Source organism: Perca fluviatilis, chromosome 12 (assembly GCF_010015445.1).
Source record: "Perca fluviatilis chromosome 12, GENO_Pfluv_1.0, whole genome shotgun sequence".
Lineage (NCBI taxonomy): Eukaryota > Metazoa > Chordata > Actinopteri > Perciformes > Percidae > Perca > Perca fluviatilis.
The window spans coordinates 11,177,813-11,197,167 of NC_053123.1; the positions used below are offsets into that span (position 1 = coordinate 11,177,813).

At 37.0% G+C, this 19,355-nt stretch overlaps 1 protein-coding gene across 1 annotated transcript; it reads right to left on the reverse strand.

Annotated features, from left to right (window-relative positions):
- Nucleotides 1-6,232: 6,232 nt before the first annotated feature.
- On the reverse strand, nt 6,233-19,125 carry spopla (speckle type BTB/POZ protein like a). Its single transcript, XM_039818547.1, has 12 exons — nt 18,941-19,125; nt 17,597-17,680; nt 14,909-15,026; nt 13,530-13,651; nt 12,968-13,119; nt 12,691-12,818; nt 11,183-11,360; nt 10,585-10,640; nt 10,238-10,360; nt 7,804-7,946; nt 7,648-7,701; nt 6,233-7,161 (listed from the first exon to the last, which is right to left on the reverse strand). Exons 3-12 carry the CDS (start codon nt 14,984-14,986, stop codon nt 7,017-7,019), a joined length of 1,179 nt encoding a protein of 392 aa, XP_039674481.1. The 5' UTR covers nt 14,987-15,026; nt 17,597-17,680; nt 18,941-19,125; the 3' UTR covers nt 6,233-7,016.
- Nucleotides 19,126-19,355: the final 230 nt, after the last annotated feature.

Here is a 19,355-nt window from a genome sequence, read left to right on the forward strand (position 1 = left end):
CAGTCCATAGCACCTTCTTCCAGTCTTCAGTAGTCCATTGGCAGTGTTTCTTTTTCTTATTCTGACGTCTTAGCAATGGCTTTCTTGCTGCAACTCAAACTATCAAACCTGCAGCTCAAAGTCTTCTCTTTACAGTTGAAACTGAGACTTACTTATTACGACCACTATTAAGCTGTGCTTGAAGCTGTTGTCCTGTGAGCCGCCTATCACGCAAGCTGTTGACTCTCAGAAACTTGTCTTCTGATTCTGTTGTGGCTTTGGGTCTGCCAGACCTCTTCCTGTCAGAGTTTCCCCAAGTTTCTAAGTGCCTTTTGATGGTGAAGAATACTGTACTCACTGACACCTTGACTTTCTTCGCAATTTCTCTGTAGGAAAGACCAACTACTTTCTGCAGTACAATACTGTTCAAATAATGCTCACGAGGGTATGGTACCACAGTGTGTTCCAACAATACTTTTATACAAACAGAGGGTGTTGTAAGTAATCCAGACATGTTGGAACACCTGTGGGAATTGGTAGCACCATCTTTCAGAGCTCGATCAACCTCCATTGCTGCAGAACAGCTTTACGTTGTTAACCCATTTCTTGTTCCCTGAAAAAGGCCTTTTTGTAAAATTCTGAAATGTACATTATTTTTCAGTTTTGGGTAACCTTACTTTTTTTTTAACCTCAGGTAGTTCACCGCTTACCTTTGTACCATTTGAAGCTATTCATGGGACTTGAACTGCTAAAATTTCAATAAAAAACTAGAAAAATTGGGGTGTTCTAAAACCTTTGACCAGTAGTGTATATATATATATATATATATATATATATATATATATATATATATATATATATATATATATATATATATAAACTTTATTTCAGACACAGGGGCATCCATATCACAATAAAAAAACACAGAGTATAACATTTTCTGACTCAGATACCCTATACATAAATCTATACATCAGGTTACGTAAAACAGCAGAGCAGGTAGGTACCCCGACACTGACAAACATATGGCTTGCACTGGACTGACAAAAAAGTCATAGTAGAGTATGACTCTCCTATCAAATAAAGGCCTAAAATGCCCAAAAAGTCATAGTATAGTATGTCAAGAAAAGTGATAAATTCATAGTAAAGTATGTAAAAAAAGTGATAAAAAAGTAATTATATAGTATGTTGAAAATTGTCATAGTATAGTATGTTGTAAAAAATCATAAAAATCATAGTATAGTACGTTGAACAAAGTCAGTATATCATGTTGAAAAAAGTTAGTATAGTAAGTCTAAAAAAGTGATAAAACAATCATAGTATAGTATGTCGAATTTTTTTTTACAAAAGTCATAAAACTCAAAGTATAGTATGGTGAAAAAAGTCATAGTATGGCGAAAAATGTCATAAAAAACATCATATTTTGGGAAGTCAAAGAAAGTCTGGAAGACAATGCAAACACTACACAGCCTGGACTGGGGATTGAAACAAGGGTCAGAGTCTGCAGTGCCTGCTTGCTGATGATAGGTGGAGCAGTGCTAAACACTGAGCCACCATGCCACCAAAGAAAATAAGTTGAAAACAGTCATAGCATAGTATGTCGGAAAAAAGTGATAGTATAGTAAGTCGAAAAAAGTGATAAAAAAAAGTCATAGTATAGCATGTGGAAAAAAAGTGATGAAAAGGTAATACTATAGATAGTCAAAAAAGTGATAAAAGTCAGTGTAGTATGTCGAAAAAAAGTGATAAAAAAGTCACTGTATAGTATATCGAAAAAAAGTCATAGTATAGTATAGTCTGTATACTACGTTGAAAAGAGTCAAAGTATAGAATGTAGAAAAAGTCATAGTATAGCATAGTATAGTATGTATAGTATGTATAGTATGTCGAAAGAAGCGATAAAAAAGTCATAGTATAGTATGTTGAAAAAAATCCTAGTATAGTTCATGGAAAAAAGTGATAAAAAAGTCATAGTATAGTATGTTGAAAAAAGTCATAGTATAGTATGTTGAAAAAAGTCATAGTATAGTTCATGGAAAAAAGTGATAAAAAAAGTCATTGTATAGTATAGTCTGTATACTACGTTGAAAAGAGTCAAAGTATAGAATGTAGAAAAAGTCATAGTATAGCATAGTATAGTATGTATAGTATGTCGAAAAAAGTGATAAAAAAAAGTCAGTGTAGTATTTCGGAAAATGTCATAGTATAGTATATCAAAAAAGTAAAAGTATAGTATGTCGAAAGAAGCGATAAAAAAGTCATAGTATAGTATGTTGAAAAAAGTCATAGTATAGTTCATGGAAAAAAAGTGATAAAAAAGTCATAATATAATATGTTGAAAAAAGTGATAAAAAAGTCATAGTATAGCATGTTGAAAAAGCTCATACAAAAGTCTAGCACACTACAATGAAATAAGTGATAAAAAGTCATACTATAATATGTCGAAAAAAGTCACAGTATACCATGTCGAAAAAAGTGATAAAAAGTCACAGTATACCATGTCGAAAAAAGTGATAAAAAGTCATAGTATAGTATGACGAAAAATGTCATAAAAAGTGATAAAGAACTCATAGTATAATATGATGAAAAAAGTGATAGTAAAGTAAGTCTGGAATAACATGCAAACATAGCCCTGTCTGGGGATCAAACCAAGAATCACAGTCTGCAGAAACTCCTTGTTAGAGCAGTGCAAACCCCTGAGCCCCCAAACTTACAAACACACATTGAAAACAGTCATAGGATAGTATGTCAAAAAAGGTTATTAAAAAGTCATAGTATGGTATGTCGAAAAAAGTGAAAAAAAAAAGTCATAGTATAGTAAGACAGAAAGGACATGCAAACTATACATAGCCCAGACTGGGGAGCAAACCAAGGGCCACAGTCTGCAGCAACAACTTGCTGGAGCAGTACAAACCCCTGAGCCACCATGGTGCCGTAACACGTCGAAAACAGTCATAGGATAGTATGTCAAAAAAGGCCATTAAAAAGTCATAGTATAAAATGTCGAAAAAAGTGATAAAAAGTCATAGTATAGTATGTCGAAAAAAGTCATAGTATAGTATGTCAGAAAAAGTGATGAAAAGTCATAGTATAGTATGGCAAAAAAGGTTATTAAAAAGTCATAGTATAGTATGTCAGAAAAAGTGATGAAAAGTCATAGTATAGTATGGCAAAAAAAAAGTCCTAAAAAAGTCATAGTATAGTAAGTCAAAGAAAGTCTGGAAGAATATGCAAACTCTACACATCCCAGACTGGGGATTGAACCACAGGTCACGGTCTGCAGGGACTACTTACTGGAGCAGTGCAAACCCCTGAGACACTGTGCTTCAAACCAGTGTACATTGAATAAAGTCATAGTGTAGTATGTTGAATAAAGTGTTAAAAAAAAGTCATAGTATAGTATGTTGAAAAAAGTGATAAAAAAGTCATAGTATAGTATGTCGAAAAAAGCCATGAAAAGTTACATGGTATGACGAAAAAAGTCATAGTATAGTATGTTGAAAAAAGTGATAAAAAGTCATCAGTATGTCGAAAAAAGTCATAGTATAGTATGTCCAGTATATAAAACAGTCCATTTATGTCGGAAAAAGGGATAAAAAAGTCATAGTATAGTATGTCAAAAATAGTCATAGTGTAGCATGTTGAAAAAAGGTCTGGAAGAACATGCAAGCTCATCCCTGCCTGGGGATCGAACCAAGGGTCACAGTCTGCAAAACTATCTTGTGAGAGCAGTGCAACCCCCTGAGACATCATGCTTCTAACTATGTGTTAGCATAATGTGTTGCAAACATTCATATGATAGTATGTCAAAAAAAGTTCTAGTATATATAAGAAAATATATATATATATATATATATATATATTTTTCAACTTACTTTACTGTGACTTTTTGTATCACTTTATATATATATATATATATATATATATATAAAGTGATACAAAAAAGTCACAGTATAGTATGTTGAAAAAAGTCATAAAGAAGTTATAGTATACTATGTCAAAGAAAGTCTTGAAGGACATGCAAACTCCACACAAAGTCTAAGTCACGCAATACACACCCATTATAAACGCAGAAAAAGCCTGAAAGAAGCACTAAACTTAAACCGTGAGAACACAAAAACTGTAAAGGATATCAACAAGCTGAATTATACTGCAAGGGCTGGTTTGTTGAACAGTTTAAATGAATGACATCTGTAGGTGAAAGTTTATAGGAGTAGCATTTCAAAGTGGAAGAAGCCTAAAAGAGGATTTTAAGATTGCTCCATTGACTTTCAATGTAAAACAAAATGGAAAAAAAAGTTAATATTTGAAAAAGTATAAATAGTACAAATAGTTGAATACAAGCGTAATGCTGAGCCAGCATTCACACAATCACTTACTTTGTTAGCTAATGCCCATGTTACACACTGATCTGACAATTCTAGAAGATTAAAAGAGGGAAATTTGCATATACCGCTTGAGGAAAAGTTATTTTTTTTACAAGTATCAGTAGTGTTCAAGCCAATAATACTTAAGCCAAGTGACAGGGTAAAAACTTCATCAGCGGTAAATGTAAGGTTTTGCTGCGTTTTTCGTAGCTCTCTGGATTGACAGTTTACAATCTCTAAGGGAAAAAAAATAAAGGGTAAAATGCTTAATATATTCCCAGTGAGTGAGTGTTCGCAGCAACAAGACATGTTGCATTTGAAGGTGTTAAACTCTTTCTGCAGAAGCTCATACTCTAAATTAGTTCTCCAGCTACAGATCACATATACTTCACAGCTTGATTTGGCAAGTTCCTGACCCTTCAATGGGTTTGTCAAAATACATTCTAAGAAACAACTGGAAACTACGTACTTAGGCAGATCAGTCTGAGGAAAGCACAGAAGTTAAAAGCATCTTAGAGTTTAAGATACCATAGATTAAGAAAATCTATATTTTGTCTCAATCGGTCACTTCTTTATGATGGAAATGGTGGTGTCGGACTCGGTACACTACTGCAGCCTCACTTTATTTGGACTCATGACAAAAATTGCCCATCTTTATATTAGAGAATCCTGAAGAAGTTCTGGCCCAGTGTCACTGTCCACTACCTCTTTAACAATCTAATTTCCTACAATCTAAATGACAGAACAAAATTTCCAATTGTAATGATGCCACTGCAGGCATCTTCTCTTCCAAGCATTAACAGCTACTGGGAAAAAAAAGCGAAAGAAGAGGCGTCCTAAAGCATCGATGGTATTTGGTCTTTTCCTAGGATCCGGGCTGAGAGGGGCGGACTAGGATCAGCAAGCTGCTGCAAAAGACATCTCTGTTCCAGCAGGAAAGAACAGCCTCGTGTTCACTTTAATTAGAGCTTGTGCCAAGCATTCACACATAAAACAAGAGAGGGAAAAAAAAAAATAAAACCTTTCATGTGCTGTAAAAGGTTCAACATTAAACATGTTACTATGGTAATCCAGTTTAAGCACATTTTCTTTTGATTATCACAGTGCTGTTTTCTAATCTTATATTTGAAAGAAAACCAATGGGGAGAGAGAGAGAGAGAGAGAGAGAGAGAGAGAAGAAAAGAATCACGGCAGCCTGACACACTTGCATTAACGTGACCATTAAAAAGAATCAGTATTGGTAACAATCACCCTTTTCTTAAGCTGAAATCGCTTTGGTTTAAACAACAAAAAAACCCTGGGCTTCTTCAGACTGCTGGAAAATGGTTTAATGGGTTAATGCAGGCATTCTTGCAGACAACAACTTCATCTTTTTTGCTTCCAAACAAAAGAAGTTTCAACATCTCAACATGACTCTGAATGAGGAGTAATATCATGTAAAAACGATGCTACTCTTAATTTACAAAATCCTCTGAAGTGTCGGTCACACCCCACTACATACAAGACGGACTGAATAAACATGACAACCCCCCGCCCCCCCCAATCAACACAGAATAACATTGCCAGTAGAAGTGATGCTCAGCATCCTACAAATATCCAAGCATGTTAGAGGAACTTTTTGCACATACTCAATTCATTTAATTCTCCACAAATATGTCAGATACTTGCAGAAAATAAAATTGTTTAAAACAAAATTGATACTTGGACACTTTCGTTGACAATAACATGACCATGCATTAGTCTCTCCACTTTTAGTTAACCACAATATATTGAGAATATATAATATTTGCAAGTTGGCAATACTAAGGACAGAAATTCTCAAAATTGAATCTATAACAGTTCACAGACACATGATCTGGAATATGTCATTCAAATGGGAGACTGAGTAAATACTTCCAATGTTTTAATATATTAGGGCCAAAGAATAGACACTTTTCCGTCTTACGTGTATTAGGATAGACACTGGGTCTTCATAATGGCAGATTACAATTTTTCCCACAAATACGCAATAGAACAGACTTTCTTGTACACTGGTCTTCTGAAGATGGTGCAACTGTCATTTACATAGAAATGGTGCCATCAATATGGGGCATACACATCTTTTAAAAAGTGTAAAGGACTGACCTTGCACTGAAAGTGTTCATGCTTTTTAATGTCTAGTCACAAAACGGGCTAAACATTACAAATATATAATATTTCCCATTTAGTTAAACCTTTGTTACGTTCCTATAGAACTCCATATCAAAATGACTATTCATGGGAACTAGTGCAACCTGGAGGAGGCCTGGTCTTTGTGACAAGGCAGGCACAGAGTAAAATAGACAAAGTACTCTGGAGCAGCTCCAGAGCAATGGCAGATATATTAAGGCCATTTTTAAAATTACAGGGGAAAAAAAGTAGCAGACAGCTTGACTTGCTACCCAGGCTGAACACAATTCAGTTGGGGCAGCAAAGCAAGCAAGCAACATCAATTTTACCAATTTTTTCCCCAATCCATTGATGTCAGTCGTCCACGTGCCAGCCTTCCCAAATCCCTGGGCAGAAAGCTCCACTCTTCTTTATTCAAGTGTGTTCAGTTTTGGTGGAATAAAGAGTGGTACCCTCGCTAGTCCTTTCTTTGTAAACCCATGCTTCACACCTCCAGTAAAGTCCTGGGGCACAGTCGGGCAGTCAGGACTGTTTTAGACGCTTCCTGGGAAGACCAAAGGGTGGGCACTGTGCTGAAGCCAGGGCACGAAAGGCCTCGGCTACCAAGTGAGGATGGGATTGGATCATTGACTTCCAGCCTGCAGTCTCCATTATGTCTGTAGCATGACTGTAAGCACAGGCAAAATGAAGTTAACACTCAGACATGAGAATGTGCACATTAAAAATCAATAAACATAAATGAGATCGTAATGACAAAGCAAATATGGGGCACTTGATTTGTGAGTTCCATTGTAAACTTGAAAAGGGCCATTAGTGCTTTCTGTGCATGTGCAGATGTTGAATACAACAAAGACGGAAATAAGTTTAACATTTCAAGGTGTCCTATGACAACACACTTCATCATTTGAAAGAAAGACTACCCATGGCGACCACCTCGTTTCTTTTTAAAATTCTACAAATATTCCATTTCCAGGTTTTATCCAGGCAAGAGTCTATTAATAACTTGGATACAAAGATATGGGGCTTCAAACTGAACAGGCAAATAGCACTCTGTCTGCCTGGGCTTAAACAATGAATTCTAATGCATCTGGTTGGGGGAAGAGATAAGAGCGTGTTATTAATCTTGTGTCACATATATCAGCTAATTACATACTTGCTATTCCAGTTCTTTCCATCTTTACAGCCCAGCTGTCTCAGGACACTGCACCTATGGCAAGGAGATAAAAAGGTAAGCATTCAGGGCTGGTAAACAGAAATGGCAGCAGGAATTTATCACTGGAGTTTTTTTTTTTTTTTTTGCGATACTTGCCTGTTGATAAAATCTATGGCTTGTGCTTTGAGCTGCTCGGCACTGTGCAAGTCTGCTAGGATGAGGGTGTCGGCCACATTCTCCACTGAAAGGCTGTTGCACAAGGCCTCTTCACACATGACCTTTAAACGCTCCAGAGCGTACTGGGGTAAAGGGTGGGGGGAGGGAAGAGACAAAAAGCAGTGGTTACACCCTGGGTGCAAAGTGGATCCCCATGGTTTGAGGCTCAACTACTCTGAATATAAATAAAAGCTACAGCTGCAATCGGAAACCAACAGCATTAATGACTAAAACTCTACTTGGAGAAAAAAAAAATGACCAGGACCCCACATGTCAAACCAGCAGGCTCCTTTAATATGTATTGCATTGTCAAAAAAACAAAACAGGAATTGCCCAATTCCACCACATGGCGTATTGTATGCAATGATTGGGATGATTAAGGAGGGGGAAGTAAGGTTGTTGCTCAATATTCTAGTTCACTATTCGGTAAAAACTCATCCATCAAATTCTCGATCAGTACTTTCTTCATAACACATGGATGTTACCCTTAAAGAGGGGATCTCATCTGTGAACTGGTGAAAGAAAATGGTCGTTTCTTGAAAGGATTTGGGAGATCATAGGATGCTTCATATCACAGTCCCCCAAGGAGTATTCCTTAACACAATGGCAATCTAATAAAATGAGGAAGAAAATCTAAAATAAGGACTGAACAACAAATCAAGTCTCCCTTTAAATTCTCAATTTTGTCCATGCTATTTGATGGTGTTGTACTGTAGTCTCTCATGTAATAAAGTTATAACAAAACAAAAAAATGTCATTATTGATGTGCGCCTACATTGAATAGAAACCACATCACTAATATGACAGTCTCCACAGATGTTGAAGTACAACCTTCACAAGCATACAGTTGATGTGTTGCAGTGTGACTGTGCTGTAGGGTTGGGCATCTTTTGGATATTAACGATTCCGATTCCAATTTGGATTCTTCCTTTCGATTCTGGTTCTTATCGATTCTCGATTCTGATTCTTTTTGAGTGGCTGAGTTGAAACGGGTCACATGCTTATTTCACAAATAAGAGGAAAGTTTTATTTTGATTCAAAAGGTTGGTTACAGTTTGACGGGGATTTTTCAATTTAAAATAAAGCCACACTAGAGCACCGCTTACTGTGCTCCACGGCTGCAACACAAGTGCCTGGCCGCTACGGAAACCAAAACTTGCGCATGTTAAATTTGGAACCTATGATCAGATTTGAAACCAAATCCTCCAAACGATTCCAATAAAGAAACGATTCCGATGGAATCATAATTTTTTTTTTTAAACGATTCCAAGTAGGAATCGGTTCTCGATACTCAACCTTACTGTGCTGTACTGAATACTAAATGTTCCCCACCCTTAACAAGCATGTTATAATGATGGGGGCTGAATCAAACTATAGGGTTTTTTTTTTTAATTTTTTTTATCAATTCTAAAATGATGTCACATAAGATGCAGCCAACAGACCACATTAGCCTTTTAGCTTCATTGACTTACATACAGTGCTGGCCTCTCTCATTAGAGGCTCCAAGCACTCAAGTCTAAGCGGACCATTGGATATACCAACTGTCCATGACCATATCAATCTAACTACTGTTTCAGTGTTTAACTGACTAGATGTTATGGTTACACTTTACTTGAAGTTTTCTACATAAGAGTGACATGACAGGGACATGAACGTGTCATAAAACATTATAAACGTTTATGACAATGCTTTTGTTAATAAGTGTCATTCGGTTTTGTCATGACAAATTATGGTTAGGGTTCATGTGTCATGACTGTGTCATGTGAGTGTCATGTGTTCATGACAGTGTCATGTCACTCTTATGTAGAAAACTTCCAAGTGAAGTGTTACCGTGGTTATTACTAGAGGTGTGAATCTTCACTGGTCTCACGATTCCATTACGATTATTCTGTCAACAATTCAAATCGATATCCCGATGTGTCACGATGCGTCATCTCCTCAATATTAACATCAGTAGGCAATAATCGATTTCGGTCGGTCACTGCATCGATGCAGAATCATTTAGGTCCGCATCACGATGCAGCGATTCATTTCAACAACCCTAGTTGACACAATATATTGTGGGGATACACAACTCTGGAACTTCTCATCTCAATTATTCTGGTAGCATAATGGTTAAAGAGAGATAGCTGTTTATTTGTGAAAATCTGAGTTGTATCCCAAGATAATTTCAGGTTGGCTAGAGGTTAACTAAACAGCATTTATCAAGTTAACATTTTTGCATTTACAAACGGAAGCAATGCGTAAAACTGAACAACAATGATTGCCTAACAAAGAATAAATGAAAAGAACCTTTTCTTCTGCCATCAAAAAGAAGTGGAAGCTAGAGGTTTGCAAAGATTTTAGCAACATTTTCAATTACTTGGGCACTTACTTTATCTGCAGCTGCCAGCAAATTGTCTGCCATCTTCTCCAGGTTCGGGGCTTTTCCTGTATAGATGAAGCCCATCATTTCCTTAAAGACATCTGGGTCTACATCACTGATGTCAACGCGGTTCTGAGAGGGAAGACAAGAGGTTACTGGTGGACTCATTTGAACTTGAAACACTCACGAAAGAAGACTCATTATCACAGAGTTACGAGTGTTCATTTTAAACATAAAGCATTTTGAGCAATAATTTCAGTATAGATAAGAAGTGCAGGATTGTGCAATAGTGGTCCTAAATTGAGGAAAGAGTAACATGACCCATGACAAGAAGCGTTGTAACTGGTTATTCTTACCTTTTTACTCTCCTCCATTTCATGTTCAAACATAGCATTAAAGACTGGTGACCTTGCTGTCGAAGAAATAAATTGAAAATTGAACACTTAAAATCAACATCTTATTAAGCATGTTAGCACACCAAATCAATAGTTAATATTCATAAAATGAGCTTTGATTAAATAGCATGTGGTGCAGTTGTCTTCTATAAAAAAACAAAAAACTAAATGGATTAAGCTTAAAACATCAGTATTCTGAACTATGGCAGCCTTAAAATCTAGCTTAATCCGTATAGCTGCCACTTTGTCAGCATTTTCCCCTGACCACTGCAGCTGCCACCATGTCTAATGGAGACAAGCTGGAGAGGAGAGCCAGCCTCTCAATCTCCTGGATCCTAGTCATCAGGGCCAAGCAGGGGTAGTGGGGATTAGCCCCCATTGCAGAACTAGGCCACTACAAAGAGCCAGGAATACAGACCCTCCGTAGCCTTTTGAGGTTCTTATAGCTCTCCACGAGAGGCCATTAAGAAGAGGCATAGACGTGTCTTGCTAGGGCCATTTGGGGGGCTTCTCTCCCGGTTGCGGCTTGCTAAAGTGCTGGAGCTGGGCACGGTCTTACCTGCAAGGATGGATTTGTGGGCTTTGAACTCCTGCCCTCCCACATAGAGGCTGCAGTCTGTGAAGCGTGAACACTCCCACAGGTTCCCCAGGTCATCAGACAGCTGACACTCCGGTACCTTCAGCATGTTCATGTTGGACTGGCCCGAAATGTTAACCGAGTCCTGGACCACGCTTACCTGTACATGAGAAACATCACAGGGAGATGCAGAAGCAGTTTCATCAAGGCTAAACAGCTCAACAAATCCAGCAGCAAATGTGTTGGACTGCATTGCAGTCTAATTTGTTTTTAATTTGCTCTTTTTAAAAAGCATATTTTCGAGAGTGAGGAACCTACAGTTCTCTTGCTTGCAAAAACACCACTTGAAACCAAAATAAATAAACTTTGCTGAAACACCTAATCGATGAGAAAAGGCATTTTGTATTTAATTTGAATGCAATTTGTTTATCAAAGTGGCAATTTCCCTGAAATTGTTAAATCTCTGTAACTGGTGCTGGCACACTGTCTGGCCATGGCAGTATTTGGCCAAATGCATTTACATCACAATCCACTGACACTTCATTTAACTTGTCCCTTGAAAGAACATTTTAGGAGACATTTATTCTTCTTGACACACCAAATTCAATTATAAAACAAGCATCATTGTAAATGATTTCAGATGGAGGAAGCATTTCACTTCCTAAGAGCTTAATGTCTTTTGAAGCAAATGCCAACAGCATGTTTGTAGTGAAATGGCACTCAGGTGTACTAGTCATAACAAGAATTAAGAGACTCTACCCTTGATTCACCTAAGGTTACACTAGGGGTATACGTGCTTCAATCTAACAGTGAGGTGATTGTTAATAGTTTTAGCAAAGAATTAATACAACAATTTAGAAATTTGTATGCCACACAACACAACAGCAGCACTGGTATGCAATGATGGAAAATGAGGAAGCTAAACAGAAAAACATCAAAAAAGGCCAATTGCAATGGAGAAAAAAACAAAACACTGATTTTGATCATTTTCAGCATTTCCAATCAATGGCATCCACATTGTATATGCAATTAATGACTCCTTAGCAAACCTATACCATTGAGACTACAACTACTTTTCTAATAATTTACCTCCAAACTAAAAACCATGTCTGGTACAGATAACATCGACTAAGCATGTGTACCAGATGATACGTTTTGTTCCCCAAACCCAAAAATACAGAATTGAGAGATTGCTGTGCTCTATGGACAAATGAGGAGTATGGACGAAAAGGGAAATGTGTCTGCCCAATATATAATCTTCCAAAATGAGTCACCAAGTCAATAACAAGAAACTGTCTCCCATTCACCCATCAAAAACACATTTCTGCTGTTGTTTGTATAGTTGCATTCTTCCTTCATTGTCAGTACAAGTGAGGAAAGTGAGCCTCTGCAGAATCATTTGCAATTTGGGCAAAAATTACAGCATTTATAAATAAAAAGACTGCACCCCTTACTAAAATGAAGGATAAAAGGAATAATGTAACAATTACCTCACAGAACAGTGTGAGCTTGTCATCTGGTAAGAGTCCATTGGCTTCATCAAGGAGAAAATCTCTCCTTATAAATTTTTTGAAGCCCCAGTCTTTGCCCTGGACAAATCTATATGCTCTTTGGCTTTCTGTAACAAGAACAAAATAATGCCAAGTCTTAATATTGCCTGCCTTTTGTTTGCAGGTTAGAGAAATAAACATAAAGTGAAGGTATAAAAAGGAACACCAAATATACAGTATAATAACTAGATGTGACTTTCAGATTGCTTGTACTCACCCATCGCTTTTGTCTCTTCTCTTTTAGCGTTCAACAAAGAAAACTTGAACTTTGCTCTAACTTCACTTTTTGGACAACTAACAAGAAGTAAATACAATGACAGATAATCTTTGCTTTCATCATCAAGTCCCTTTGGATTGACTCGCAGACACCTGGCAAGAAAACAGATAACACTGCACGTCAGCAACTAGAGCGAAGACCGTCTTAACGGCTTTTATCACTTTTGTGAGAACACGAGACTATGACGAGCCTTCAGGGGTGATTCTCTATTACTTTGAGAGACTGTGTAAGTATCACTTGTGTGCCGAGTTCCGACAGTAAAATAAAACATGCAGACTTTTCAATGACATTCATGTTTGTGCTCAGGGAAATACAAGGACATGGAACTGGATGAGATTAAAATTGGACAGATAGATACATGCAAAAAGCTAATGACATTTGAAAGCATGAATGCGACTTTCCAAACTCTGAAGACCTACAATCATTCATAACCTATTTTCACATCCTACAAAAGCCCTGCAAACAAATGAATTGCAGTGAGAGGTTTAGCTTTAGTACTAACCATTTCATCTTGTCATTAGGGCCAGAGGAGAAGGTTGAGCTCTTCAACACCTCCCCCATTTCTTCTCTGCAAAAACTAAAGTTGTTTATGGTCCACATGTACGAGAACTTCACAACTTTAACCTTGGAAGAAGAAATATGCAAAACCATCAGACCAAAATTGTATTTTTGAAATACAGTTTAAAAAAAAAAAAAAAAAAAGAAGAAGAAGAAGAATTGAGGAATTATATGGCTTGGCATGACAATTTGACCTCCTCAAATCAAAACACTGTTTCAGAGTACAATGTTTGACTATTCATATAGTCCAATAGGTCTTTTGGGGGGGCTGTCCATCCTAGATCACAGTAATTTTAATTATACAGATACAGAAGACATTTTGCAGGGTTTGTGCAAGTTTTCCCAAGTCAAATTGAAGACTTTTAATACCCTTTTAAGACCATTATGAATGGAATTTAAGACCTACTGTATATCACAACATCAAACAAAACAAATCGAGATTCAGGAAACATTCCTAGATTTCCTCGTGTGGAGGACCCAGAGCACCTCCGCTCTTAGTGTTGGCTTTGATCCAAAAGTGACACAGAGCTCGCTTACGGGAGTTGTGGAGCTGCTGTGTGGGTCTCGCCTAGGCAGTGTGGAGGTAGTGCTGTGGCCTTTTTGCATGACACTCCAGCACCAGTACACCCAACGTTTCCAGTTTCAATGCTTTCTTGCATAAGAAGCAGAAGGCTTTAAATACGTTGTTAGCAAGTGGCTTTAACCACGCCCTAAATTCAGTTTTTTCCAAGCCAAGTCTCGCTAAACTTGTACTTCCCCATAGCTGAAGAATAAAATCTGTTTTATGTCTATGGTACAATCCGAAAGACACTTGTGCCATAACATGAAAGTTGCATGTTGGTCTCATACGTAGTCATAATACAGGGAATTATATTTAGAATAGCAAAAGAAAGAACTACAAAAACCATGTAATAAAAAATAAAAACATTCTAAAGTCCTGCGGGAGCATTTCAATAAGAATTAGAGGTAGCGTTACATGGACGTAGGTAAATTAAGACTTGTGTAAACTAACTTTTTTAGGTCTAAAATTTTGATTTTGAAATTTTAGACTTAAGACCCTGTGAAAACCCCGTTTTTACATTGTCACAGTAGGAAAATCACGTGTAAATAATAAAATGAATGCAGTTCCTACTGTGACAAGTCAAATTGTCTGCTGCAAAAAGGCCCATTAACATTCATATTAACAACGTAGAAAATAAAAACTGGGAATGAAATATCAGTAGATTGATAGGATTAGAAACTTTATTAAGTTATATAAAACATGATCAATTCTCTCAGCTTTGTGTATTGAACGTGATTCAATGAGTTTAGTTATGCCCATACCTGTGTGTAACACCAGCTCTCTGCCACAGGTCCACTTGACATCTCCCCAGGAGGAGGAGGGGTGGGAACCCGTGACATCACTGGCTTCGGGGTACCACTCACTCTCGTCCTGAAAGCACTAATCATTTAAAAAATAAATAAAAAAAATGTATTAATTTTTGCACAAATTAACAGCATAATTTACACATATGAAACATCTCCCATTTCAATTTCCTCGTCAGAATGAGCTTGACAAAATGTTTTATCAAGATAGTAATTCTGATTTTATTCTAAATGCTACCAAATGTGATGCAAAAATAGTCTGCATTCTCACTGTAAGACTTGTACTTCAATGACAACTGACACCATATTTTGAAATTTTTTTAACTACGGAATAGAAGGAAATGACGTCACTCTTTCTAGTGCAGGTTTTAGTATGTGCAGTAATTAGTATTGCAAATTTTTTCATGCTACATAGTCAATTTTATGTTCTGTCATTATGTAAAAACTAGTGCCTACTTAAATGTAGGTCCCCGACTATGTGGCCATATAAAAACCCATCCTCAAATCTTAAGCAAAGCTATTGTTAACCAACCAAAACAACCAATCAAATTAAAGTGTTGACCTATTACATACAAGGGTGCGTTTGGGTAGTCTGGATTTGAAAAAGAAGAAGAGCCAACAAGAAACCACCAACTGATAGCTGCAGCCAATTTTCATGTCCTCGAATGGGTATTAAAAAGATAGGTCTGTCTTAAAGTAGTCCGGTGCTCATATAAACATTGAAATGGGTGTTTCTTGCTACAATCATTCCTCCAGTTTTTCCTGGCCATTAATGATTAGATGATCCCCTCCTAACAAGACTTTCAGTGTAAGGGATGGGGGACAATCCTTCAGACAGTCCTTCCTTCTGTCAAACTGGAATTTTGTACTAAAGAAGACTTCAACTTTGGAAGTTACACATTTTATTTGTCAATCTCAGACAGCTCCTCATATTAGCTTCAGCTAAATTGGAATATAGTTCTACACAGAACCAGGTCTGTATATTTTGACCATCAGAACTTAAATTGAAAACACTTAGGGAGGGGTCTCTTCATGGCCAGTATAAAAAAGGAGGGATAATTACAGCAAGTTTGAATGTTCATATGGGCAATTGGATAGTTTCAACGTAGTCTTGAAAAATGGTGAACCTATCCTTGAACTTCAAATAACTTTCCAAACACCTCAGACTAAGGGAGTTGAAGATAAACCATGCAAATCAATTGGCTACTCGGTTATATTTGAAACTTTTGAATGGCCGTAAAAAATGAGGAACTGAAATCCTTTCTCAAAGTGAAGCTAGCTAGATGAAATGACAGACCATCCTTAGGTCCCACAGCTAGTGGGGCCCAAAGTCTTATGTTCCATGAAAAACAAATATCTAGGAACAATGTAATTTATAGTACAACATAAGCTACTCTTCTTTACATACATGTATACTGGAAGGCTATTTGCCCTGTAGTAAATTCCACACGGAGGGTAATAATGTATATAGTACATAGTAGTGCATACCTAATAAGCATAGAAAAATAGGCAAAAGACAATAAGTAACACTGTGATGGTAGCATACTAAAACAGAAAAATAAACTTGGCATAAATGTGGACTGCTGTTGATCACAGTCGTGTCACTACATGCATGTATACTTAAGCTTGAAATGTGATTTTCAAATGATGCATTGTGCCATATCGAGAAACGTGTTAGTCACAAGTTAACTATGACAACCAAGGAGACACATGGTAAACTTTTTCTTTAGTTTACACTTGCGTGATCATGTGCACAGCTCTCACAATTTGAGTATAGTCTCTAACCAATTCATTTTGTTACTCATGGATTGCTACCTTGGCAGCAGTGATGTTCAGTAATGCCTGTACAGGCCGAGCAGTCTGTTGATGGCTAGGCTATGGCTGGTAAGCCTGTGCAGATAATGGTGATTAAAGCAAATGCAACATGTTGTTTTAGTCATATAACAGCCACTTTTCATGTGGAAACGTGCCAATTTAATTTCACTTAAGCAGCACAGTTAAGCCAGTAGCATACCAAAACTGAAAAACTGCCATGTTCACACGGACACGTTTGCTACAGCAGAATTGTATTTGTCTTTTAGGGGACACATCCCTTTTGTCATTTAATCTTTCTCACAAAGTGAAGTTCATATCCAAACCTCTTAGCCCCATGTCTTTGATCAGGCCCTCTCAGAGTAAAAAGGTATTTACAATTATTATTAACATTATTTAAAAAAAAAAAAAAAAAAAAAAAAAGGTATAAACTTTGTCCAGAATGTTTAACACTTTTTGAAAAACTGAGGATAGAAGCAAAAATATACAAATGCAAGACAATTGTATCTTTACTTCTGATATATACTTTAGACACATGGCTTGATGCAAGAATCACAAAAAAGTGTCCCAATGGGAAGAGGACATGAAAGCAGAGAAGAGAGCAGGCTCTACTGCTGTTACACTATCTCTCTTCCCCATGGTTCACATGAAGTATCATTGATGGAATGGAGGAACAGACATGAAGCTATAGTGAGTGTACAGACATGTGCTTGCAATGACAAGAGTAACAACTTTTTTTGCAGCACACTGCAGCAACTGAACCATCTTTAGCTAATGGTAAATAAGGCAACTGAATCATGCAGCATTAGCAAGGAAATTAAACCTTCGCATCACCTTTTGAATAGTTGAAATGTACAAAGATGCAATTTTTTCTAAGTTATCACAGGATCCTTCATGGCCCCATTCTCATGTTCCACTCTAGGAAGGGGGAAAAAAAAAAAAAAAACAACAACAACATACATTAGGCATGTAAAATGGACCTAATAAAGCTATCTAAAAAGTAATTAAAGTTAGTTGCTAACGTTCCTGAAGCATCTGGTAATAAAGCGACAGTTCTCACAGTAAACCAGAACTACATAATCTACCTAGGGATATAAATGAATCCAAGTGACACCACTAGAAAATTAGAGCGTTCAAACCAGTCAAGAATGCCGCGTTAATTAAAATTGAAAAGTAAACAGTTATCGTTTACACAGTAGTTTGATAGCCAACATTGGTAGTGTAGGCCTTAGGCTGTTAACTACATTTGTTATGCTTTATCGTATAGCCTAGCATACAACTGTCCGGCCCGTAAGCCAGTGTGTTGAATTAGCAAACTCAAGATTCACCTGCAACTTTGTTTGGCTAACACATTAGCTGGAATCGTACAACCTCGCCTTTAACACAACAGAAACGATGCTATCCGAAGAGGCATCTAGCCGGCTCGCATAAGTTGCAGGTTAAATTATAATGTCTTTAATTAGCGTCACAGCTTACTTTAGCCTATATGCTAGTCGAGATGTGACTAACTTGGTACATAACATCGACATCACTAGAAAGCAACAGCTCAATATTAACGTTAGCGTAGCATCAGCTGAAGTGTCAACACTTATCTCCAAATCATCATCAATATGATCGCTTCACGATGTCACTTCACCGGACTTGTGGTCCTTTACAATTTTAGCTAGTGTGCCCAAGAATAATCATTTGAAAATGAGACTAATTAGATTCCGCGAGTCTGTAGATGATATGTGCAATACGTATTAAGCTAACATTAATGTTCTCACTAGCAGATTAATGTTAACTTCACTTTAGCCTTAACGTTAGACCGCAAATGCAGCTAACACTGATCAGCTATCTTAGCACAAAACGTGTTAACAATGAATCTGTTCACGTATTACCAGGCTGACTTGAATTAGTTAGCTACGTTACTTATTTTTGCAACACAAACTAGCTGAGGATACCTCAAGTTAAACTGGTAATGTGATGTTTAGACCCCGCATTACCCGGTGTAAAACAAAGGGCCTGCACTGATCCCTATGACAGGATGCTAACTAACCAAGCTAACGTAAACCTTCACGTTTTGGTACAATCTGCTGGTGGGAAAACAACAGCGGCTAACTAACGTTAGCAGCTAGCCAAAGCTAATCTCTGCACTGACTGCTCACAAAAGTTTAAAAAGACATGGTGGCGGCGTACCTTTCAATTTCATACTTCCATATATATCGGACAACGCATATAGCTTTGTGTCACAGTCGCTCCTTTCACCCTCCGTTACTTTACACTCTTTTTCACTCAGTCTCTTCACAAGGTTTCTTTGTCTAATTTATATCTGTGCTAGCTTACATCTGTCTAGCTGGCTGGTAGCTTACAAGCTAGGAAAATTATATATACTGCGCATGCGCGAAATTTGTATAACATCCTGCTTCATCTATTTTATCCTTATAATACATCCATGATGTTATCCCCTTATCCAGACAACAAACAACTATAATAAATAAAAACGAAATAATAATAATAATAACAATAATAATAATAATAATAATAATAATAATAATAATAATAATAATAATAATAAAAAGATTCAAGTGCTCTACTGGTATTTTTTGTTATT